The 23,719-nt window shown below is 35.0% G+C and overlaps 5 protein-coding genes, 1 long non-coding RNA gene and 1 pseudogene across 6 annotated transcripts in view; 4 read left to right on the top strand and 3 right to left on the bottom strand.

The window, feature by feature from the left end:
* LOC104748118 lies at nucleotides 1,265-2,670 on the bottom strand (annotated as a pseudogene).
* LOC104748117 (putative F-box/FBD/LRR-repeat protein At1g22000) lies at nucleotides 5,530-6,904 on the bottom strand. Its single transcript, XM_019236624.1, has 3 exons — nucleotides 6,152-6,904; nucleotides 5,913-6,050; nucleotides 5,530-5,733 (listed from the first exon to the last, which is right to left on the bottom strand). Exons 1-3 carry the CDS (start codon nucleotides 6,902-6,904, stop codon nucleotides 5,530-5,532), a joined length of 1,095 nt encoding a protein of 364 aa, XP_019092169.1.
* On the top strand, nucleotides 10,028-10,589 carry LOC104745254. The gene is made up of 2 exons (XR_760716.2): nucleotides 10,028-10,234; nucleotides 10,368-10,589. It is a non-coding gene; the product is annotated as an uncharacterized LOC104745254 (long non-coding RNA).
* On the top strand, nucleotides 11,066-15,477 carry LOC104745253 (alpha-L-arabinofuranosidase 1-like). Its single transcript, XM_010466450.2, has 18 exons — nucleotides 11,066-11,351; nucleotides 11,742-11,965; nucleotides 12,069-12,123; nucleotides 12,236-12,438; nucleotides 12,537-12,658; nucleotides 12,754-12,907; nucleotides 13,015-13,084; nucleotides 13,221-13,366; nucleotides 13,444-13,489; nucleotides 13,564-13,616; nucleotides 13,694-13,838; nucleotides 13,922-14,040; nucleotides 14,126-14,197; nucleotides 14,285-14,388; nucleotides 14,476-14,532; nucleotides 14,615-14,804; nucleotides 14,870-15,016; nucleotides 15,107-15,477. The coding sequence occupies exons 2-18, from the start codon at nucleotides 11,771-11,773 to the stop codon at nucleotides 15,263-15,265; spliced, it is 2,037 nt and encodes a 678-aa protein (XP_010464752.1). The 5' UTR covers nucleotides 11,066-11,351; nucleotides 11,742-11,770; the 3' UTR covers nucleotides 15,266-15,477.
* Nucleotides 15,841-16,756, bottom strand: LOC104748116 (F-box protein At3g08750-like). Its single transcript, XM_010469804.1, has 2 exons — nucleotides 16,311-16,756; nucleotides 15,841-16,228 (listed from the first exon to the last, which is right to left on the bottom strand). Exons 1-2 carry the CDS (start codon nucleotides 16,754-16,756, stop codon nucleotides 15,841-15,843), a joined length of 834 nt encoding a protein of 277 aa, XP_010468106.1.
* On the top strand, nucleotides 19,565-21,964 carry LOC104745252 (protein SAD1/UNC-84 domain protein 2-like). Its single transcript, XM_010466449.2, has 2 exons — nucleotides 19,565-20,840; nucleotides 21,407-21,964. The coding sequence occupies exons 1-2, from the start codon at nucleotides 19,755-19,757 to the stop codon at nucleotides 21,692-21,694; spliced, it is 1,374 nt and encodes a 457-aa protein (XP_010464751.1). The 5' UTR covers nucleotides 19,565-19,754; the 3' UTR covers nucleotides 21,695-21,964.
* LOC104745251 (probable pectinesterase/pectinesterase inhibitor 25) overlaps nucleotides 22,722-23,719 on the top strand; it is a 12,430-nt gene continuing 11,432 nt past the window's right edge. Inside the window, exon 1 of the mRNA XM_019237207.1 lies at nucleotides 22,722-23,456. Within this exon, the coding sequence (XP_019092752.1) occupies nucleotides 22,860-23,456 (597 nt within the window). The 5' untranslated portion in view covers nucleotides 22,722-22,859. The remainder of the gene's footprint in view (nucleotides 23,457-23,719) is intronic.

Genomic DNA, 23,719 nt, shown 5'->3' with positions numbered 1-23,719 from the left:
GTGTGAAGCTTTAAACAGAGAATGAGAAATAAAGGTTGGATTTTTAACAGAGTCTGGCTTGAAGAAGAAGAAGAGAAAAAGAGAGAGAGAGAGAGAAAGAAACGGAATCTGAGAAATTAGATGATGATTGAGAAAGATGGAGAGAAGTTCGAGGTGGATCTTCTTCTTTTTTTTTTTTTTTCTTCTTAGCTTTTTTTTTTTCTTTCCAATCTCTAAATTTATGATGAAAGAGTACTTTACCAAATCTACAATTTTTCGAGTTCTCATTATTATTAGTTTATTTTTTATTACATAGTTTTTTCTTTATTTCAATCATATCAAACAATATACTCGACCGACGCTAAGGTTAGAATCGATGAAGTGAACCTAAACCAGACTACAACTGGTTTGTTTTGTTTGTTTGGTTGATGATCCTTTCTTTTGATTGCCTCTCTTTTTAGTAAATACTATTAACTTTTTTCTAGAAATTATGGTTCTATTGTGATTACAAATTTTTGATTAGTGTTGTAAGTTATATAATTCGGTGTGTTAGTTTAGACTTTGGAAGAACATGATAAAGATTATCACTCTTTTGGCAATAAAAACGTGTTTCTTTTCTATTCAGTTTTCTTTTTTTTTTAAAATATGTGATGCTGTTAGTATGTCATTGTCAATAAATAATTATGTTTTTGGAGAAATTGGAAGGCCCAATGTGGGTTCACTTGCAAGCAAAGACAATGAACAATTCTAATAAGGATCATACTGTCATCAAATATCATTATCTTTTTGGTTGAACAATAATGAAAACGTTCTAACTGTTGATATTAATCCATTCCTAGTAAAGTTAGTCATTTAATATTCTTTCATTTCAAACCAGTATTTTTGTATGTTTAGAACATCTGCATATTCATTAATAGCTAGACATACGCTACCATACCACCAAACCAAATTAGCGAGATAGAGAAAAATATGTTCAAATTATGAAGCTTGAGTGTTAAAGAGAGTGGGAATCAAAGAGGCTTATGTATCTGCATTTTTACCAGCCAAGATGAAGATTGTCATAATAAAATCAGAAAATTAGGACGAGATAATTGAAGAAAGAGTTGCTAGCTGTATGCAAAACCAAAACTTAGAAACAGAGAAAATGTTTCAGAGCAAAAAAAAAAAAGATTTTCACCTCACCTCCATAACATATTTTTCTGATAGATAGAATGAATCATTAGAAGGAAAAAAAAATGAACCTGATTACTCTTCTTCTCGTTCATTCTCTACATCTCTAACGCAATCAAGCAGAAAACTGAACCTGAGCTGATGCTGAAACCCTATACATAGATTCCAACTCCTCCAAGTCCATTATCTTCTTTTTCTCTTCATCAGCCTTGTAATATCTCAGTGAGATTCTCACCGTCTTCAAACATTTTGAGTTTGCGAGGATGAAAGCCAGAAATTGTTTCTCTCCTCTTCTTCCTCCAAAGCCTTTCCACTTAAAGATCTCAACCTGAAACAACAAGCATCCCGGTACAGAACTCGGTTGGTTCCACGAAAATGGGACAATCCCGAATAGATGAAAACCGGCCTGACTCTGAGAAGCAACAGAGAGGATTTATATATAAACACGTTTACTTTCAATTTTAAGTCCATCATCAAAAATCAAAACTTGTTCGATGAACAGGGGAGAGAGGTATATACTTACAGACATGATCATAAGAGCTTTTAGTTTAGGAGCTTTATGAAGCAAAAGCATAAGTGGTTCCAACCAATTGTCGGAATAATGTGTCTGCAAAGTAAAATAAATCAGCCGAGAGAAGTTAATGGCACTAAAAACTGCGACCTGCAATTGCATGAAACAGAACACAACGTAAGTAAAACGCAGCAATGTGATCACAAACGAAGAGAAGTAAAGAGCCGAATGGTATCAAAATATTTACCTTGATAGGACCCAAAGCAAGTAACCTGACAGAGGACAAAGATGTCAGAAACTCTTCATTCGGGTGAGAACCGTAGCGTAAAACCTTGGCCACATCAAGGCGAGGCATATTTTTGATTAAGAAACCGTCTCGAAAACTGCCAGTAATGTAAAGGTAATTTAATCTTGGGCAATCTATAACCAAGCGCTTAGCATTGTCAAAGAATGACCGATCCTCATACTCTAACTTCTGTAAAGAAGGAACTTTCACACTGAACCTTGTCACATTGCAATCACTATTCCGGCGCACGTACAAATCTCTGAGAACAGGGCAACTCGACAAAAGCTTAACATGAGAATCTTGGTCTTTATACACCACAGCATCAAGGACCAGCGATTCAAGGGACGGGAGGCAAACCGGGGAAGGAACATCAACAAGAAACTTGCCCGATAGACTCAATTTCACAAGCGCTTTGCTGGTGTAAAGGCGCTTAGGCAAACTGGTAGGATCTGCAATTGGTATAAAGTTAATCCCCAAAATCAGCTCTCGCCTCTCGCACGCAACGGTCAACCGCGTTTAAAACCCACTTTCCGGTATCGAAATCAACCGGAGATTTAAGTTGGATACTAAATATTTCTAGTGAAGGTGCCTTGTGGAGTTGCAATGACTTGTCAATGAAGTCCCAACCACATATCTCCGGGTAAAACTCTTCTATGTTGCTATTTGTGTAGTCGAGTTTAGGGAGCATCGTCCAGACAAAACGCCATCGTTTCGACAAAAACATGGTGTTCACCGCATCTTTTATTGGGATTAGACACAGTATCTGCACCAGCAAATCTTCAGGCAACTCACTGATCCTGTCCTCGCAACGACAACAAGTCCCTGCTTCTGATGGCATCTCTGATGATAGAGTTTTTTTTTGTGGAGAACAACAAATCAGATTAGCGAATACACTATGAGATGTGGTGAGCAAAGACCTTACTTAGACACTTTTGCTTTTCGTTTCGTCAAAAGAAGAAAACCCTAGTTTGATGAAGTAGAGGTTTCTTTCGTAGGAAGATAAGTTTTTAAGAAATTGCGTCACTGCTGCGTAAACATAGGGCTTTTGATATTGGGCTTCTTAGCCCATATTTTGCAAATTTCGTTACCACTCTATTTCGAGTATTGTCTCTGTCCACCTTTAGCGGCGACTTCACTTTAGATTCTTCTAGGGTTTCCAGATTGTGTACCACCACCCCTAGGGTAATATATATATTTTTTTTTGGTAAAAGGTTAAATTTTATACCAATTTTCAGTTTTCTCTGTACAAAAAACGAAAAAGACAACAACTGCAGCTAAAAAGGGAAATTAATACAATCAAAATAAGTAGCCAAAAGGGAGGAGGAGGAGTCGGTTGCCCCTGGAAGAGAAAGGAGGCGGTCTATGATGGTGCGATCCACCTTAGCTTGAAGCACCGTTTACACACACGTTTACAGCTGAACTCGCAGAGATTAGATTTGAGGGCGGCTAGCGACCAGAGAAGAGTAGTAACGATACGTCATCTCTGTGCTTCTTTATCTACACTTTTTGAAAAAGTGATGACGCCATCGCTCTTTCCCAAATGTAGACAAAGCAATACCGTGATGACATCATAGTGATTCTGTTGATGTTACGAAAGTGTTTATATGTTCATCAGATGATCGATTGGTATTTTATTTTATTTTCTTGATTTTCATGATTGTTGTTTGATTCTCACTCCAAACCATAACTCTTGTTTTTTATTTCTTTCTTTCCAGATCTTGCTCTATCTTCTTAAGTTACAAATGCGTGTGATGATGGATCTAGAGTTCAAGAGTTGTTCTTTATTTTGTTTTATTGTTTAATTGTGAATTTCGTTGTTCAGATACGTTTCAAAGATAAAAATATTACCAAGAAGATTGTAGACAACTAAATATCGTAAAGAACAAGATTATATGATATTGACGCACGGCACGGAGATAAACATGGCTGTGCCCTACGAGGCTACGACGATCGCATCTATAGCAAATTTCTCTAATTAAAGAAAGCTTGCAAAATCGTTACTCAAAATTTGATGAACAACAAGTTTTATAGATTTTGGGTCTCAATGGTAACTACGATCAGGGTGGCCAGTCCCTGATTTGGATCACTAATGATTTGGAAAATAAATCACCAGTGATTATTTAGAAATGACATTGCTAATTATGCAACAATAATTGTTATTTCGAGGAAATGTACTCAAAGATAATTGAGCTAGAAAGCTTAATTGTAGTTGATGATGTACCAAACTCGATTATTACCAGAATCAGAAAGTATTTAAAAGTATATATTTTTTTTCCTACAAATAATATTTTTATGTTTATATATTTTTGATAAAAAAATAAAAAAATAAATGATTTGTATAATTTTACAAAAAAATATAACAACATATTATACAAATAAATATACCACCAAATATACGAAAAAAAAATACTAAATAATTAAATAGCAAACAAAAAGTTAAAATTATATAACAAACAAAATTTGTGGGTTATTTAGTTAAATAATATTGTTAATACAAAAATTTACCAAAAATAATATAATAAAACTATACCACCAAATTTTAAGTGTAGTAGATTTTGTTATTAAACTATAACAGAATATACACTTTCTTTTTAAAAATCATTTTTTTCTTTTGTATTTCCAAAGGTGGAAGTTTTAAATATATATCTTTTTACTTACTTTATAAGATTATGTCATTTGAAATATATTCAAGACATTGACAACTATTTCTTTATTTTTAATAAGAAAAAAGAAAGGAATAAAATAATTAAAATTCTATTTATTTACATGGAAAACATATATCTAGAGGATAATTAAAAACCAAAAGGTAGTTTTGCAAACTCAAAGGTTGGTTTTGTAAAATCAACTATTAGTTTTTAAATTTAATTATCTTCTACAATCTTTGATTTTACAAAACCAACTTTTGGTTTTTAATTATCTTCTATGTATATGTCTTTCATGTAAATAAATGGAATTTCATGTATTTGAATAAGAAATAAAAATTATTTATTTATCAGAAACATACAAAAATGAAAATTATTATTTTTCTAGAAAATTTAGAAAAAAAAAGTTTTTTTTTTTAATTTTGAATATTTTTCAGGTCAACATCTACATATTTTGAATATTTTATATTTTGAATGTTTAGAACATCTGCATATTCATTAATATGCTAGAGAGACATACGCTACGACCAAATTAGCGAGATAGAGAAAAAGATGTTCAAATGATGAAGCCTGAGTGTTAATAGAGTGAGGATCAAAGAGGCTTCCGTATCTGCATTTTCACCAGCCAAAATTGTCATAATAAAATCAGAAAATTAGGACGAGATAATTGAAGAAAGAGTTGCTAGCTATATGCAAAACCAAAACTCAGAAACAGAGAAAATGTTTCAGAGCCAAAAAAAAAAAAAAAAGATTTTCACCTCACCCCCATAAAATATTTTTCTGATGTAACAAAACCATGAAAAAAGATCATATATTATCATCATCTTTTGGTTGAAAAGTTAATGAAACCAACATGATAAATAGAATGAATCATTAGAAGGAAAAAAATGAACCTGATTAATTACTCTTCATCTTGTTCATTCTCTACATCTCTAACGCAATCAAGCATAAAACTGAACCTGAGCTGATGTTGAAACCCTATACATAGATTCTAACTCCATTATCTTCTTTTTCACTTCATCAGCCTTGTAAGGTCTCAGTGAGATTCTCACCGTCTTCAAACAGTTTGAGTTTGCGAGGATGTAAGCCAGAAATTTTTTCTCTGCTCTTCTTCCTCCAAAGCCTTTCCACCTAAAATCCTCAACCTGAAACAACAAGCATCCCGGTACAGAACTCGGTTGGTTCCACGAAAGTGGGAAATGGCCCTGACTCTGAGAATCAACAGAGAGGATTTATATATAAACACGTTTACTTTAAATTTGAAAGTCAATCATCAAAATCAAAACTCGTTCGATGAAGAGGGGAGAGAGGTATATATACTTACAGAGGTGATCTTAAGAGCTTTTAGTTTAGGAGCTTTATGAAGCAAAAGCATAAGTGGTTCCAACCAATTGTCTAAACAATGTATCCGCAAAGTAAAATTTATCAGCCGAGAGAAGTTAATGGCACTAAAAACTGCGACCTGCAATTAATTGCATGAAACAGAACACAAGATAAGTAAAAGGCAGCAATGTGATCACAAACAAAGAGAAGTAAAGAGCCGAATGTTATCAAAATGGTTACCTTGATTGGACCCAAAACAAGAAACCTGACAGAGGACAAAGATGTCAGAAACTCTTCATTCGGGTGATAACCGTAGCGTAAAACCTTGGCCACATCAAGGCGAGGCATATTCTTGATTAAGAAACCGTCTCGAAAACTGCCAGAATTGTAAAGGTAATTTAATCTTGGGCAATCTATAACCAGGCGCTTATCATTGTGAAAGAATGACCGATCCACATACTCTAACTTCTCTAAAGAAGGAACTTTCACACTGAACCTTGTCACGTTGCAATGATTATCACGTAAGACGTACAAATATCTAAGAACAGGGCAACCCGATAAAAGCTTAACATGAGAATCTTGGTCCTTATACACCACAAATTTAAGGACCAGCGATTTAAGGGACGGGAGGCAAGCCGGGGAAGGAACATCAACTAGAAACCTTCCCGATAGACTCAGTTTCACAAGCGCTTTGCTGGAGTAAAGGCTCTTAGGCAAGCTGGTAGGATTTGCGGTAGTTGGTATAAAATTAATCCTCAAAATCAGCTCTCGCACGCAACGGTCAACCCACTTTCCGATATCGAAATCAACCGGACATTTTTGATGATTAATTTGGATACTCAATAATTCTAGTGAAGGTGCCTTGTGGAGTTGCAATGACTTGTCGATGAAGTCCCAACCACATATCTTCCGGTACCCGCGTCTGTTGCTTTTTGTGTAGTCGAGTTTAGGGAGCATCGTCCAGACAAAACGCCATCGTTTCGACAAAAACATAGTGGTCACTGCATCTTTTATTGAGATTAGACACAGTATCTGCACCAGCAAATCATCAGGCAACGCACTGATCCTGTCCTTGCATCGACAACAATTCCGTGCTTCTGATGGCATCTGTGATGACAGGGTTTTTTTATGTGGAGAACAAAAAATCAGATTAACGAAAACACTATAGTAGAGGTTTCTTTCCTAGACCCTTTTGCTCTTCGTTTCGTCAAAAAAAAAAAAGAAAACCCTAGTTTGATACTTTGATGTAGTAGAGGTTTCTTTCGTAGCAAGATAAGTTTTTAGGAAATGCGTAACTGCGGCGTAAACATTGAGCTTTTGATATTGGGCTTATTAGCCCATATTTTGCAAAATTAGTCACCACTCTATTTCGAGTATTGTATCTGTCTTCCTTTAGCGGCGACTTCACTTTAGATTCTTCTAGGGTTTCCAGATTGTACGGTACCCTAGAGTAGCCTCCTATATATATATTTACACACACGTTTTCAGCTGCAACCGCAGATATTAGATTTTAGGGCGGCTAGCGATCACAGAACAATAGTAATAACACGTCATCTCTGTGCTTCTTTGTCTACACTTTTGGAAAAAAGTCATCTCTGTGCTTCTTTGTCTACACTTTTGGAAAAAAGTGATGACGCCATCACTCTTTCCCAAATGTAGACAAAGCAATACCGTGATGACGTTATAGAGATTCTGTTGATGTTACGAATGTGTTTATATGTTCATCAGATGATCGATTGGTATTCTTTTTTTTTTCTTGATTTTCATTATTGTTGTTTGATTCTCACTCCAAACCATAACTCTTGTTTTTATTTCTTTCTTTCCAGATCTATCTTCTTGAGTTACAGACGCGTGTGATGATCGATCTAGAGTTCAAGAGTTCTTTCTTTTGTTAAATTGTTTAATGGTGAATTTCGTTGTTCAGATACGTTTCAAAGAGAAACATATAACCAAAAAGATTGTAGACAACTAAATATCGTAAAGAACAAGATTATGATATTGACGCACGGCACGGAGATAAACATGGCTGTGCCCTACGAGGCTACGACAAAATGATACATAGACCATTTTTGTTGAAGAAAAAAAGAAAGCTTTATAGATTTGGATCACTCTGTTTACACACTAGTGATTTGGAAAAGAAGTCACCAGTGATTATTTAGTAATAACATTGCTAATTATGCAACACTAATTGTTATTTTCGAGGAAATTTACTCATAATTGAGCTAGAAAGCTTAATTGTAGTTGATGATGTACCAAACTCGACCATTACCATAATCCAGCGTTAGACCCGAAAGTACTTAATAGTATATATTTTTTTCCTAGAAATAATATTTTTATGTTTATATATTTTTGATAAAAAAAATGATTTGTATAATTTTACAAAAAAATATAACAACATATTATACAAATAAATATACCACCAAATATACGACAAAAAGTACCAAAAAAACTATATAGCAAACAAAAAGTTAAAATTATATAACAAACAGAATTTGTGGTTTATTTACATAAATAATGTTGTTAATACAAAAATTTACCAAAAATTATACTCCCACCGTTTCCAAATATATGATGTTCTAAGTAAAGTACGCAGATTAAAAATTCCTACTTTTAAAAAGTTCAACCAATTATTATAAACAAGACTGTATAATATAAGGTATTAAACTACTCTAAAAATTGCATAGAAAAACATCCTCAGTAAAAACACTAGAAATACAACCATATTTGGCTATCAACTAAGTTGTATATCGATTATTATCATTCATTAATGTAATTCTATTTTGCTGAAAAAAAAAATTGCATAGAAAATTAAAAACATCTTATATTATGAAACACAAAAATTTCTCTAAAACATCATATATTATGAAACAGAGTGAGTATAATAAAACTATACCACCAAATTTTAAGTGTAGTAGATTTTGTTATAAAACTATAACAAACTATACACTTTCTTTTTAAAAATCATTTTTTCTTTTGTATTTCTAAAGGTGGAAGTTTTAAATATATATTTTTATTTTGTACTTATTTTATAAGATTATGTCATTTGAAATATATCCAAGACATTGCCAACTATTTCTTTGTTTTTAATAAGAAAAGAAAGAAAGAAAATAATTAAAATTCTATTTATTTACATGGAAGACATATATCTAGAGGATAATTAAAAACCAAAAGTTAGTTTTGCAAACTCAAAGGGTGGTTTTGTAAAATCAACTATTAGTTTTAAAATTTAATTATCTTCTACAACCTTTGATTTTACAAAACCAACTTCTAATTTTACAAAACCAACTTTTGGTTTTTAATTATTGTCTATGTATATGCCTTTCATGTAAATAAATGGAATTTCATGTATTTGAATAAGAAATAAAAATTATTTATTTATCAGAAACATATAAAATGAAAATAATTATTTTCTAGAAAATTTAGAAAAAAAAAGTTTTTTTTTTTAAATTTTGAATATTTTTCTTGTCAACATCTACATATTCTGAATATATTTTTTTTTTTTGAATGTTTAGAACATCTGCATATTCATTAATATGCTAGAGAGACATACGCTACCACCAAATTAGCGAGATAGAGAAAAAGATGTTCAAATTATGAAGCCTGAGTGTTAAGAGAGTGAGGATCAAAGAGGCTTCCGTATCTGCATTTTCACCAGCCAAATTTGTCATAATAAAATCAGAAAATTAGGACGAGATAATTGAAGAAAAATTTGCTTAGCTATATGCAAAACCAAAACTTAGAAACAGTTTCAGAGCCAAAAAATCTGATGACAAGGTTTTTTTTTTTGTGGTGAGAACAACAAATCAGATTAACGAAACACTATGAAAAACAAACCCTTTTGCTTTTTTTGTTTCGTCAGAAAAAAGAAAACCCTAGTTTTATGTAGTAAAGATTTCTTTCAGAGCAAGATAAAATATTTAAGAAAAGCGTCACTGCTGCTGCTGCGTAAACATTGGGCTTTTGATATTGGGCTTATTAGCCCATATTTTGCAAAATTAGTCACACCACTCTATTTCGAGTATTGTCCCTGTCTGCCTTTAGCGGCGACTTCACTTAAGATTCTTCTAGGGTTTCCAGATTGTACCCTAGAGTAGCCTCCTATATATATATTTACACACACACACGTTTACAACTGCAACTGAAGAGATTAGATTTGAGGGTGGCTAGCGACCACAGAAGAAGAGTAACACAATACGTCATCTCTGTGCTTCTTTGTCTACAATTTTGGAAAAAGTGATGACGCCATCGCTCTTTCCCAAATGTAGACAAAGCAATACCGTGATGACGTCATAGAGATTTTTTGTTGATGTTATATGAGCCTCTGTATGTGTGTGTGTTCATCAATAATCGATTGAATTTTTTCTTTTTTCTTTTCTTTTGATTTTTATGATTGTTGTTTGATTCTCTCACTCCATACCGTAACTCTTGTTTTTTTTTTTTATTTCTTTCTTTCCAGATCTTGCTCTATCTTCTTAAGTTACAGATGCGTGTGATGATGGATCTAGAGTTCCAAGTGCTGTTCTTTATTTTGTTTTTGTTGTTTAATAGTGAATTTTGTTCTTCAGATACGGTTTCAAAGAGAAAAATGTAACCAAAAAGATTCTAAGACAACTAAATATCGTAAAGAACAAAATTATGATATTGACGCACGGCACGGATAATAAACTTGGCCGTACTCTACGACGATCGCATCTATAGCAAATTACACAATTCTAAATTTCTAATGACAACATGTTCTAGACTCTGTTGTACAGCTCTGTTTTTTTTTTTTTTACTAACCACATAACTTTTTTAAGTAAACAAGGCAAGAGACTGTTGATGGTCAATTGGCCATCATTATTCATTAGCTTTGTCTAATATAATTTATCATAGCTGGTCCTAAAACAGAATTAACTATATAATTTATCAAAGGAGATGGTAAGGTTTATTCCTAGGCTTGTAAATTTTGTTTTTAACCTTTCTCTTGTTACGAAATAAAAATAGTCCTGACTAAAAAAAAAACATTTAATTCTATCTGAAAATCCGGAGATTAGTTGTGGGATTCAATACAGTTCAGTCCAGTCATGCAACCAAAATGATCTATATAAGTATCATATTATCCAGCTTTTAGTACAGATAATAATGATAAACATAGTTAAAAAAAAAAAAAACAATCATTATCCAAAATAGAGAAAAGGATATAAAAAGGAAGTAGATGAACGAACGAACGAACAGGTGAAAGAGAAGAGAGGAGGAGGGTTTAGTAGTCGTCGCTTCTAATCAACTTCCACCTTGTTTCCACGAAAACAAGCAATTCGATCAAACGTGAAAGCAAAACAAAACATTCTTTCTTATACCCCCTTCTTCACTCCTCCTCTTCTGTCTCTGATATATATATATATATTTAATATATCCTTCACCCCATTTCTCTTGTCCTCTCGTTTCGATCAAATCCAAACAGGTTTGTTTTCCATTTTCTCTTATTGATCTCAATTCTGGGTTCTTCACTGTGCATTCTCAAATTCTTTGTCATAAAGTTTAGAGCTTTGATAAGTAGAATCTGTTAAAAAAAAAAAAAAACGAACCTTTCCCTCTGAATTTGAGTTTTCTCTGTTTCTGTCTTGTTTAGTTCTTGAAGCCAATTCTGATTTAATGTCTCTGAAGTTTTTGACTTTATGAGTTTAGAGATTGAAGCCACTCTCTTGATTTCCTAACAACGTTTGTGTTTTTCTGATTTAACCCTCATTTATGGCTTTGGTGCATTTCTTTTTCTAGCTGTTACTTTCCTTTGTGGACATAGTTCAAACGGATTGAGCTGAATAAAGATTCAATGTTTCTATAAATGTTGTAGGTTGTTGGTTTATTTTGGGTGTGGTGATTATGGATATGGAGTCTTGGAAGTTGCTCAGAAGTATTTGCATACTCTCTTTTCTCCTTGGCTCTTGCTTCGTGTGTCAAAGCATTCGTGTTGTTGATGCTCAAGAAGATCCTAAACCAGCCGTCACTTTGCAAGTTGATGCTTCTAACGGAGCTGGACGAGCCATTCCTGAAACGCTATTTGGGATATTCTTCGAGGTTTGTTATACTGTTATCAAATACTTCTCTGCTATGTAGTTTATTCACATTGTGTTCAAATTAATCGAAAACTTTATATGCTCTATGTTCAAATCATTTACAGGAGATCAACCATGCTGGTGCCGGTGGATTATGGGCCGAACTTGTTAGCAACAGAGGTTCGTTTTTCTTTGGCTAGTTACTCCTAAAAAAATCTATGGCAATCAATCTTTGTTTGGCTTCTGTTTTTCCTTACATGATGGGAACTTAAGCAAAAACTTTGGTTTCCAGGGTTTGAAGCTGGTGGGCAAAACATACCGTCTAATATTTGGCCATGGTCCATTGTTGGTGATCATTCATCCATATACGTAGCTACAGACCGTTCATCATGCTTTGAACGGAATAAAATTGCATTGAGAATGGATGTGCTCTGTGATAGCCAAGGTTGTCCATCAGGAGGTGTTGGAGTTTATAACCCTGGTTACTGGGGCATGGTGAGTTATAATTGTGAAAACTTTTACAGCTCGAGTTTCTGTTTCCCTCGGTGTCAAGAATAAGGGTAAAGCTGTTTTCATTTTCTATCTTTTGTTAGAATATTCAAGAGGGAAAGAAGTACAAGGTGGCTCTTTATGTGCGTTCGACTGGTGATATCGATCTCTCTGTGTCCTTGACGAGCTCGAGTGGATCACGGACTCTTGCTTCTGAGAAGATCACGTGAGAAACCATTTCAGAATACGTTTGAATACGTTTCTGTTGTTGTTTCAAAGTGTGAAAGTTTCAATTGTATGCTTTCATTTGTTTCAATGCAGAGCTTCTGCTTCTGATGTTTCAAAATGGACTAAAAAAGAGGTTCTTTTGGAGGCAAAAGGGACAGATCCTAGTGCAAGATTTCAGTTAACAACAACCAAGAAAGGGTCAATATGGATTGACCAAGTCTCGGCCATGCCAGTGGATACTTACAAGGTTCTTTTTCCTTCTTTCTGATTCATTCTTGAGATGAGATGAGAGGTTGAAGATAGAGACAATATTGGAAGAAACAAAATATTCATTTCTTTTTGGTTTGATTGCAGGGACATGGTTTCAGAAACGATCTTTTACAAATGATGGTTGGTATAAAACCCCGTTTCATCCGGTTCCCAGGTAATATTTATGGCTAATAGTGTTTTTGTTGCTTGTTCTGTCGAGATACACACTTCCTAGTTCATTGTGGTAAAGAGCATGACTTAAGATGAAAAAAGCTAAGTTTATTCTTTACTCTGGATCTTTGTGAACGTAGGTGGTTGTTTTGTCGAGGGTGCATGGTTAAGTAATGCATTCCGCTGGAAAGAAACCGTAGGACCTTGGGAAGAGAGACCGGGCCATTTTGGTGATGTTTGGAAGTATTGGACCGATGATGGCCTTGGCCACTTCGAGTTCTTTCAAGTGAGACCTCTTTTTTTCTATTGAGTCTATTTATATTCCACAAGCTCGATATCAAACTTAAATGAACATTCTTGCAGTTGGCAGAAGACATTGGTGCAGCCCCGATATGGGTGTTTAACAACGGTAATCTTTCATTCTCCGACTAGTATCTCGTCTGTATTCCATATCTATCAACCTGAATTTTTACCTTTTTGCAGGGATAAGTCATAATGATGAAGTTGAAACTGGCAGTATCATGCCATTTGTTCAAGTATGATTACGAAACCTTCCTCTGTTTTACTAGTGAAGAAGCTGGAAAACCAAAACTTTTGCCTCTTTTTGTTTCAGGAAGCACTCGACGGTATTGAGTTTGCCCGAGGAGATGCTAATTCCACATGGGGATCTGTTCGAGCTAAAATGGGACGCCAAGAGCCTTTTGAACTGAAATACGTTGCCATTGGAAATGAAGATTGTGGAAAAACATACTACAGAGGTTTTGCAATTTTTCCATGATCACATTTCACTTGAGACTTTTATTGAGCATCTTTGATGCTAAATGAGATTACAACTTTGCAGGAAACTATATTGTGTTCTATGATGCTATAAAAAAAGCCTACCCAGATATCAAAATCATCTCCAACTGCGATGGATCTTCTCATCCCCTCGACCACCCAGCTGATTACTATGACTTTCACGTAAAATTTCTGTCTGGCTAGAACCTGTAAATGTTGTCTTGTGTTTCTCTCTCCCGCCTCAAAAAGTGTTTTCCTTTTGTCACAGATTTACACTTCTGCTAGCAATTTGTTTTCCATGTATCATCAATTTGACCGCACTTCACGCAATGGCCCAAAGGTGAGAGATTATAACACAACTTAATTCCAAAAAACGAAAAGATGAAGCTTACAGCATTTTGCTCACTTTGTGATTTTTGTCTTGCAGGCTTTTGTCAGTGAATATGCTGTGACTGGAAAAGATGCTGGTACGGGAAGCCTTCTCGCCTCTCTTGGAGAAGCTGCGTTTCTCATTGGTCTTGAAAAGAATAGGTTTCCTTCGAACTTCCTCTTCCCAGGCTTTGAACGCAACTAAAAACATGGAATGAGTAAAACCATCTGATGCTTTCTTTGTTGCAGTGACGTTGTGGAAATGGCTAGCTATGCACCACTCTTTGTGAACACAAACGATAGACGGTATCTCTCACTTAGTTTCTACTGCTTTTTCCGTTCTTCTGTGTACTCGGGAAGCTAAGGCAACGATCTAAATTGGTTTCAGGTGGAACCCTGATGCAATAGTCTTCAATTCCTCTCATCTATATGGAACTCCTAGCTATTGGGTCCAACGGTTCTTTGCAGAGTCAAGTGGAGCAACTCTTCTCACTTCCACACTTAAGGGAGACTCTTCTTCTCTTGTGGCATCCGCAATCTCCTGGAAAAGCAATGGCAAAGATTACATACGCTTAAAGGTAAACCCAGAGAAATACCCGCATAAACTGTTTTCAAAGTCTGTTAACTTTGGATTCATGTGCAGGCAGTAAACTTCGGAGCTACCTCAGTAAATATGAAAGTGTTGGTAACTGGATTGGACCCGAAAGTGATGAAAGTTTCGGGATCAAAGAAGACAGTACTTACATCTACCAATGTGATGGATGAAAATTCCTTCTCACAGCCAGAGAAGGTATAAAATCAAGAAACAGACAAATCATCATCATCATCACAAATCCCCTGTTCTTACTGCTTAAGCTCTAATTCTAACTCTTTTTTGCAGGTTGTGCCACATGAAAGCTTGCTAGAGATGGCAGGGGAGGATCTGACCGTTGTTCTCCCGCCACATTCCTTCTCTTCGTTCGATTTGTTGAAGGAATCAGCAATGATAACACTGCCAATTTCTCATTCTTCTTCTCATCAGAAAACTACCAATCTCTGAAGAGTTAACGATGACAATAAATATAAATAAATTTACTGTAAGTATTCGTAAATAAACTGTTGTTTATGTTGTTGGTCATTTACCAATTGCAATTTAATGTTTTTACAAATGCAATGCTCTGTCTTCTTTATGTGTCACAATGAGGAATAACAGAGTGCAATCTGTGTATATATATATATATTTCCTTACCTCTTAATATAGAAATTATTTAAGGATGACTACTGAATGAGAATACTTGTTCTCATTCTTGTTTTTTCTTTTGTTGGTTTCCAAATTTAGCTTGAAAATTCTCGGATAATATACCATATTTATTTTCTAGATACAGTTGAAATGATGCTTTAGTTTCTGCTCCTGTGGGGTTTAGCTATATATATATATATATATATCTAGGTTACGAATGATTGATTCTAATACACAGACAATTCTGTACCAAACCCATATCTTCTTCTCAAGATCCGAAACCAGAGGTCAATTCAGTAACAGCTGTAGATACAGAGGATCAACAAAGACAAAGACCAAAAAAAAAAAAACACAGAGCATTGAGAAGAACACGAAGCAACCCTCATATCTACCTCTTATTCTGGAACCGGAATCAGACTTGGAACATAAACATAGCTACAGATTGGCAGGCCACTGTATTTATCCCATCCTCTTCTACTAGTCTCAATTTCCCTTGATACCACACCACTTTCATCAATTTCGTAAAAAGTGAAGACAGAAACCCAATTATCTTCTTCTTCTTCTACAGTTTGCTCACTCCATGCCATAATATTTCTGTGCTTGCCGATGGAATATCCCGGACGAGTATAGAACCGTAACCGCGGAAGTAGAGCAGGGCCAAGGCCAGGGTCAGTAGTGACATTGAAATAAGTGGCAAACGAAACGACCGCATCAATGTCTCTTGATCCTTGTCCATCTTGTGTTAAGAAAGAGAGTCTATCTCCATTGAAACATTCTAATCGGCTACAATTGTTCCAAAAGGCAGGACAATCACATACGTACATGAATGTTTCCTCGGAGAAGTCAAAACATAGAACGAAAGAACGTTGCCCTGGACACAAGCCAGTACATGTTGCCCTTGACAGACACACATTCCCACTCCATAACTATATCCGCATCAAACCCAGCATCAATACCTCTCCATGCACCAGACATGAATTCATAGATCTCACAAACTCTATCTGTATCACCAGTGGGAGAATACGACAGAGAACCAAACCTCAAGATTTTGTAGTTGTGACGAGATGCATCGTCGTCGTATCCAACCCCAAAATAATCATGAAACCAGTAATCAACCGATGGTTCGATCCATTTGATTCTCCTCAAAAACGGATTCCAAACTGCGAGACGGACGTTACTTACTCCTCGTGCCCAATATCTACATATACAGAGCATGATTCCATCACAATGAACCATCCAAGAAATCGGAAGCTGATCATGAAACTCTTCTGAGATTGGTCTTTCTGTTAGGATTCCGGTCACCGGATCCATGATTTAATATTTATTGTTTTGTATTATAAATATTAGATTGAGTTGATATGTTATTTATTAAGATTATAACCATTTACATTTTATAAGATTGACGCTTATTATAAAGTTTAAAAATTATAATACTTAGAATTCTTAAAATGTTTGTGTATTTCTCATATTTGAAGTTTCGTAAAAGTTTAAATATATTATTAATATTTTAAAGATTTTCTAACTTATAAAAAGGTCGAAATATTTATAATAGTTAAACTTCTTATAAAGTTTAAATATTTATAATATTTGAAAAACTTCATAAACGTTTAAATATTATTAATATTTTCAAGATTTTAAGAACCGGAGTAAACCAAATAATTTTTTAAAAAAAAATTTGAATGTCTGATAAATCAAGCTTTCTACGCATTTGTATTCTGAATCATTTTGGTCTCTTTTATACTATGACTCTGAACCATTGCCCAATTTTTTAGGCGATGTGGGATATTGTACCCGTATTTTTTATTCATCTATTGAGTAATATATGTCCGTTTTTAAAAATTTGTATTACATCATGTGCAGGAAAAAATTACAATTTTTATTAAGTAAATGTATTATAGAATAATTCAAGATTAATTAAATATAAATTTAAATGAAAATGAAAGAGAAGCATAGATTTATGTTTGAATAAGATAGAAAGATTTTCTTATTTTTTAAGTTTTACCTATAATTAGTTTTGAAAATTTTGGTAACTAATATTAAAGACAATGCATTAAATGCTAATTGTTTCCAAAATGATTTTTGAGCAAAAACTGCTGCAAAAATACTAGTATAGATTATAGAAAAATGGTGTATCATTATGGTTTTAAGACTCTTTTTATTTCCTAAACAACCCATGTATGACTCCTCTGAATGTATTTATTTATAAAAATACACAAAAAGGAAAACAAAACTTTAAATTATGAAAGACCGAGTAAGGTCGTAAAACCGAAGGAATAAAGAATAAGAGAAGTTGATGAAAGAGTTTATTGAAATAGAAAGAAGAACGATTATGTTTAAGGCTTTTTAGATTTTTTTTTCTGAAAAATTTCTATAGTTTTGAACTTTTGATATTTATTTTATTTTAATTTTGAATTTTAATATTTATTTATTTTCATAAAATATATTAAAATGACCTCTAATGTTAAACTCGCCTTAAGCCCCGATAAACCTGGGCACGGCACTGCTGTTGATGATTGTGTACCATTGCTTGCACGTCGTTTTGATACAGATCAAAGATTCAACCGGAGTTCTGCAAAGTATCTCTTCGACTAACTCAGTATAACTTTTAATGAAAATCATAAAATTTTCTTTTAGAATTACGTTTTTATGTATTTACTATAATTTTAAAGACAATACTATAGTTTTTTATTTTATTGATATTTTTCTTTTAATATAAGTAGAATTATATATATATAGTACAATATATTTTTATATTATTATTAATTTAATAAAATAACTATAAAATTAGTCCCCGATTAATTCCCATTTAATCACCGATTTTCTCGCTAGGCGCTAAGCACAATCCGACTGCCTAACTAGCGCCTAGCGATTTCTAAAATAGGGTTTTTTGTTTCCTTTTTTGTTTTCCAGTTAGCTTTTATTGACTTTAAGATTCAACCGAACCAAAATGGTGATCTAATTAAATGAACAAAGCAACCGAATTGGTTACGTGTAAACCGGACTGAATCCATCAAGTTGTATATACTGGGTTTGCTTGCACGACCTATTATATCGATCGGTAATCTTACACCTTAATTATAAATAGAATTTTAATATTATAACTTGCCTATAGTTTTGTTTTATATACGTGAAATCTAAGATAAATATTTGAAATGAATCTATATAATAAATAAATGTCCACATAAGATTTTAAACAATCAATAGGATTTGACACTTCATTATTTCATATTTTCAAAAAATATAATAGTTTTCTATATTATTAAGATTTTTTAGAAAAAAGTTAATCCATGAAAATGAAAGAAATATGTACAAATAAAAACTTTAAAAAATCAAAATACATTATTATAATATTTTAAGCTTTTTAAAATTATGATATTTTAAAAGTTGGTTTTTTATTTTAAAACTTTTTAGAAATATTTAAACTCTATAGAAAGTATAAATACTATAAATTATTAAACTTTATATAAAGTATAAGTATCATTATTAATACTATAAATTATTAAACTTTATAAAAAGTATAAGTATCATTATTAGTTCGAGAAGTTTTAGTACGTGTAGATCTAAAACTGAATATATGGATAAAAATATTAATTAATAATTGAATACATGTGGTGGCTATGTTGGTTTTCATGAACAAATCTTAAAAGAAAACTTTCAGTTTGGTTTAAGTTTGATGATATAAAGTAACTAAAATTTGAATCTTGACAATTTCTATATTTTTATATCCAAGATATATATTCTTGATAAACTTTAATACATATTGTTAAGATTTCTCGGTCACAATTCTGTTACCCCGGATTTTATAAACATGCTTTAGAGGTGCTAAATTATTATATTAAAAGTCTTCTATGACATCACCGGATTTTCCATTTTCCGGTGGAGCAAAAGCTACTCTGGACCTACACCTAATTAAATGAACAAAATAAGCGAATCGGTTACATGTAAACCGGACTGAACCGGTCAAGTTGTATATATTGGGTTTGCTTGCTCTACTTATTAAGTTATTAGTATGGAGGTGGGCTCAGTTCTTTCGTGGGGCTTATTAAAGCCCATTACAATTCTTGTTTGCGTTTTCGATTTCGTATCCACCGCAAAAGAAACGAATGTGTGGGATGAGAACATAGACGCTCCCAGAAGAAGAAGAAAAAACGACTTTGAGATTTCGAAATTTTTGTATTTTGTCCCCAAAAAATATATATAAAGCGGTTCCATTTTGAAATCTCTCTCTGTTTAGTCAAAAATTAGGGTTTATTTCAATCTAAAGGAAGAGAGGATTTCGAATTCTGTAGTGCAAAATCGTGAAATTGTTATGTCGGCGTCGACGGTGTCTCTCACCGGTACTCCAACGACGGTCGTTAAGCGGACGCCGGTTCTCGCCGGTGAGAAGAAATCTAGTTTTGATTTCCCGCCGAGCGAATCGCATGCCGCCAATGCGGCAATTGGAGAGTCGTCGACCAAGGATCTGATTCGCGCCGAGGCTGTCGCTGAGAGATCTAGCAGTTACAACGTAGGTCCGGTGACGAGGAGGCCAGGAACCACCGCGACGGGGGCTAATACGACGACCACCACCACGCAGCGTCGAACGCGGAAGGTTCAGGGGAATAAGACGAACAAGGCGCAGTGGAAGACAGTGGTTAGGGTATTCGCCAAGCAATTCGGGGCGCTTCTGTTAATCGTTGGGTTGATTCAATTGATTAGGAAATTGACTTTGAAGGATACGTCTCTGTCGTCTTCGAATTTTCCGATTGAAACGGAGATGGTGTTATCGGAATTGGAGAGTCGTATCTCGGCGGTTGATGGTTTGGTAAAGACGACGACGAAGATGATGCAGGTTCAAGTCGAGTTTCTTGATAAGAAGATGGAAAGCGAAGCAAGAGCGTTGAGGCAGACGATCGATTCCACGTCATCTGCGTTGCAGGGTGAGTTGAAGAAGGTAGAGTCTAGGACTGAGACATTAGAGGCTTCCGTAGATGAGTTCAATTCTAAACCTTTGGTATCTAGAGAGGAGTTAGAGAAGGTTTACAATGAATTGAAGAAGGGTAATAAGGTCCATGATTCTACTGTTAACATTGATGAATTGAGGGCTTATGCTCGTGGTGTAGTGGAGAAAGAGATTGGAAAGCATGCTGCTGATGGCCTTGGCAGAGTAGACTATGCGTTAGCGTCTGCTGGGGCTTTTGTAATGGGGCATTCTGACCCATATCTTGTTGGAAGTCGGGGTAATTGGTTTGGGACAAGCAGGCGAGGGGTTCATAGCAAGGCGGTTAAGATGTTAACTCCGAGTTTCGGGGAGCCTGGACAGTGTTTTCCTCTGAAAGGAAGCAATGGCTATGTCCAAATCAGGCTAAGAGCGCCGATAATACCAGAGGCTGTTACCTTGGAACATGTCTCTAAGGTAGTTCTTGCATCTTATACTATACTTTCACAGAGAAATCAGTTTCTATAGGTTGATTTGAGAGCCCTGAAGAAGGTTTTTTGATAAATGTTTTGGTATTTAGATGCCATGTGCTTTTGGATTGTTAGTTTTGTGAATTTGATTTTGTAGCTTGAGGTTTAGTTTACGGCGGTATTTGTGTAAAGATGCATCAAATAGGATCTAAGTTGCTTAACCAGTATATTGATTCCTTCCATCTTTGAGTAGAGTTTTACATATGTTCTTCCCTGCTACCCACTAGCTTTAGCAGTTCCTTTGAATAATATCAATATTCCGTTGAGTTCTTGGGATATCGTTGGCAAAGAAAAATTAGAAAATAATGGTATGTACCAGAAGAGCTTGTGTACGTTCACAATGAGTGGAACTGTTATATTCACAGTATCATAAGGGTGTTGTCGCATTGCTTAGAGAGTGTAATTTGGTGGTCACACATTGCTTCCCATTGTAAACATTTGTCTGATCATTTTTTCATCTGAATGCTAAAACCTTACACTGATTTTACGGTTATGCGCCATGAAAATGAACAGGCCGTAGCGTTTGACAGATCAAGCGCCCCAAAGGATTGCCGAGTATCAGGATGGTTAGAAGACAAAGATACGGAGAGTGAGACAATGCTCCGTCTTACAGAATTCAGTTACGACTTAGACAGGTCCAACGCACAGACATTCGACATTGCAGATTCTGGTTACTCGGGACTTGTCAACGTTGTCAGGCTAGACTTCACATCCAACCATGGAAGCTCTTCACACACTTGCATCTACCGGTTCAGGGTTCATGGCCGTGAACTAGACTCGGTCTCTGCTGTTCATGCTTGATCTGATGTCCACTTGAATCTTTTCTTCTCCTTGTAACATTCCCTCTCATAGATAACTCTCTTTTTGTTTTTTGTTGGTTTATTTAGTGGTAAAGCTTCTAGTCAGTTGTAATCAGAATTAACGTTTCTTCACGGTTTTCTTTTTAGTTTTGTGGAGTAGGAAACACATCGATCTTAGTTTCAAATCTGTTTTAGTTCGGTTTATTTGGTTAGATGGTATCTGACCGAAACCAAATAGAATTTAATTTGGCATTCGGTGTTGGTTTTGTAACACAGATTATCTTTTTTAGTTTTCTTTTCTTGATAACTAAAAATTTCAAAGAATGCTTTTATATATCAATATAGTTATAGTAGGTCTGTAAATGATGCCATTAGCAAAATATTTCTCCAATGGTTCCTACAAATTCTAGTAGAGGGTTCCTACAAAATATTTGATAGTTTAAGAAATATTGATTTTGGATTATGATGGTTATTGTCAACAGGGCATTGATAGGAAGAGTGGGTAATATTAACTGGACTCCATAACTTGTAAGTGTGATAGATTAGACAGAGTGACGACTTCTTTTAGACTTACACGGTTCCACCGTCTTGGCTTTAGAGAGTGACGACTTCTTTTATAGGCTTCACCATCTTGCCTTGTCTAAAAAGTTCCCCGACACATCACATGCCAATCTACGGTCAAATCATATAATATGGAATCCCTTTGTAATCAAGTCAACCCAGCTTGTTAACTTCTAAAATAGTAATAAAGTTAAATTAATCTCAACATGTTGTTCATGACTGATTAACGTTAATTCTTTAACAGTGTCAACTGGCATATCTAAATGGACTAAACACAAAATTAAGCTCTAAAGACAGCCCCCAATTTCACGGTTAAATCACATGTAATAAAAACTCTTCTACTAACCAAGTCAACCCAAGTCCGGTCATCGTGACGGTGGACCACCCAGCTGCAAAAAAACAATTAGTTCTCTTTATTTGACCAAAAAATAAACTATACGTGTATATTAATAATTAGACCAACATGCAATTACATAATTCCATTTCCCTCGAATCCATGCATTCATTAAATATCACAACCCTCCTCGTAGTCTAGAGTCTATATATATTGGCTATACAGATCCACAAAAACAGATACCATTAATACATACGAAAGATAAAACAAGATGAAAATGCAAACACTACACTTCTCTTCTTCTCTCTTGTTACTGTCTGTTAGTTTCCTCTCATTGGCTTTGCTAATCTCAACACAACAACCTCCTTCACAGTCACCATCTCTGTCCCCGTCACTGTCACCTTCACAGCCTCCGTCACGACCACCTACTTTGCCTCCGTCACAGTCACAGTCGTCTTCTCAGGCTTGTAAGTCAACTCCATACCCTAAGCTATGCCGTTCGATCCTCAACGCTGTCAGGTCATCACCATCTGATCCATACAGTTACGGCAAGTTCACGATAAAGCAATGCCTCAAGCAAGCAAGCCGTCTCTCCAAAGCAATCACCGGATACGCGCGGCGAGTGAGAAGCAAACCAGGCTCAGCCACGGCCGAGGAAATAGGCGCGCTGGCGGATTGTGGTGAGTTATCGGAGCTGAGTGTGAACTACCTCGAAACCGTCACGACGGAGCTCAAGAGCGCGCAGGTGATGACCGCAGCTCTCGTCGAGCATGTGAATAGTCTTCTCAGTGGTGTGGTGACGAATCAGGAGACGTGTCTGGAAGGACTCGTGGAGGCGAAGAGTGGATTCGCCGCCGCGATAGGATCACCGATGGGGAATCTCACGCGTCTTTACGGTATCTCGCTGGGGCTTGTGAGCCACGCGCTTAACCGTAACCTTAAGAGGTCGTTTAAAGCCTCTAAAGGAAAGATTCTTGGTGGTGGGAACTCAACCTATCGCGAGCCGCTCGAGACTTTGATTAAGGTAACTAATTAAGTTTGTTTTTAATTCTTTGTCTGTTTATACTTTATAGTATAGCTTATTCCTCTACATATTCTAAAGTTGTTAATAATCTAGTAATATAGACATTA

Source organism: Camelina sativa, chromosome 15, assembly GCF_000633955.1.
Source record: "Camelina sativa cultivar DH55 chromosome 15, Cs, whole genome shotgun sequence".
Taxonomy (NCBI): domain Eukaryota; kingdom Viridiplantae; phylum Streptophyta; class Magnoliopsida; order Brassicales; family Brassicaceae; genus Camelina; species Camelina sativa.
The sequence above is the reverse complement of the archived record's forward strand: the minus strand, read 5'-3'. Positions and strand labels throughout refer to the sequence as shown.

What these genes read in the sequence shown, in the direction of transcription:
- LOC104745253 (XM_010466450.2), top strand. Translation starts at nt 11,771, where the DNA reads ATGGATATGGAGTCTTGGAAGTTGCTCAGAAGTATTTGCATACTCTCT. An exon ending in TGCCAGTGGATACTTACAAG is followed by an intron (nt 12,908 to 13,014) that starts GTTCTTTTTCCT and finishes GTTTGATTGCAG; the next exon opens with GGACATGGTTTCAGAAACGA. An exon ending in GTGAACACAAACGATAGACG is followed by an intron (nt 14,533 to 14,614) that starts GTATCTCTCACT and finishes AATTGGTTTCAG; the next exon opens with GTGGAACCCTGATGCAATAG.
- LOC104745252 (XM_010466449.2), top strand. Translation starts at nt 19,755, where the DNA reads ATGTCGGCGTCGACGGTGTCTCTCACCGGTACTCCAACGACGGTCGTT. An exon ending in CCTTGGAACATGTCTCTAAG is followed by an intron (nt 20,841 to 21,406) that starts GTAGTTCTTGCA and finishes GAAAATGAACAG; the next exon opens with GCCGTAGCGTTTGACAGATC.
- LOC104748116 (XM_010469804.1), bottom strand. Translation starts at nt 16,756, where the DNA reads ATGGATCCGGTGACCGGAATCCTAACAGAAAGACCAATCTCAGAAGAG. An exon ending in TGGCTTGTGTCCAGGGCAAC is followed by an intron (nt 16,229 to 16,310) that starts GTTCTTTCGTTC and finishes GAACAATTGTAG; the next exon opens with CCGATTAGAATGTTTCAATG.
- LOC104748117 (XM_019236624.1), bottom strand. Translation starts at nt 6,904, where the DNA reads ATGTTTTTGTCGAAACGATGGCGTTTTGTCTGGACGATGCTCCCTAAA. An exon ending in TTGTTTTGGGTCCAATCAAG is followed by an intron (nt 6,051 to 6,151) that starts GTAACCATTTTG and finishes AATTAATTGCAG; the next exon opens with GTCGCAGTTTTTAGTGCCAT. An exon ending in AAGCTCTTAAGATCACCTCT is followed by an intron (nt 5,734 to 5,912) that starts GTAAGTATATAT and finishes TTGTTGTTTCAG; the next exon opens with GTTGAGGATTTTAGGTGGAA.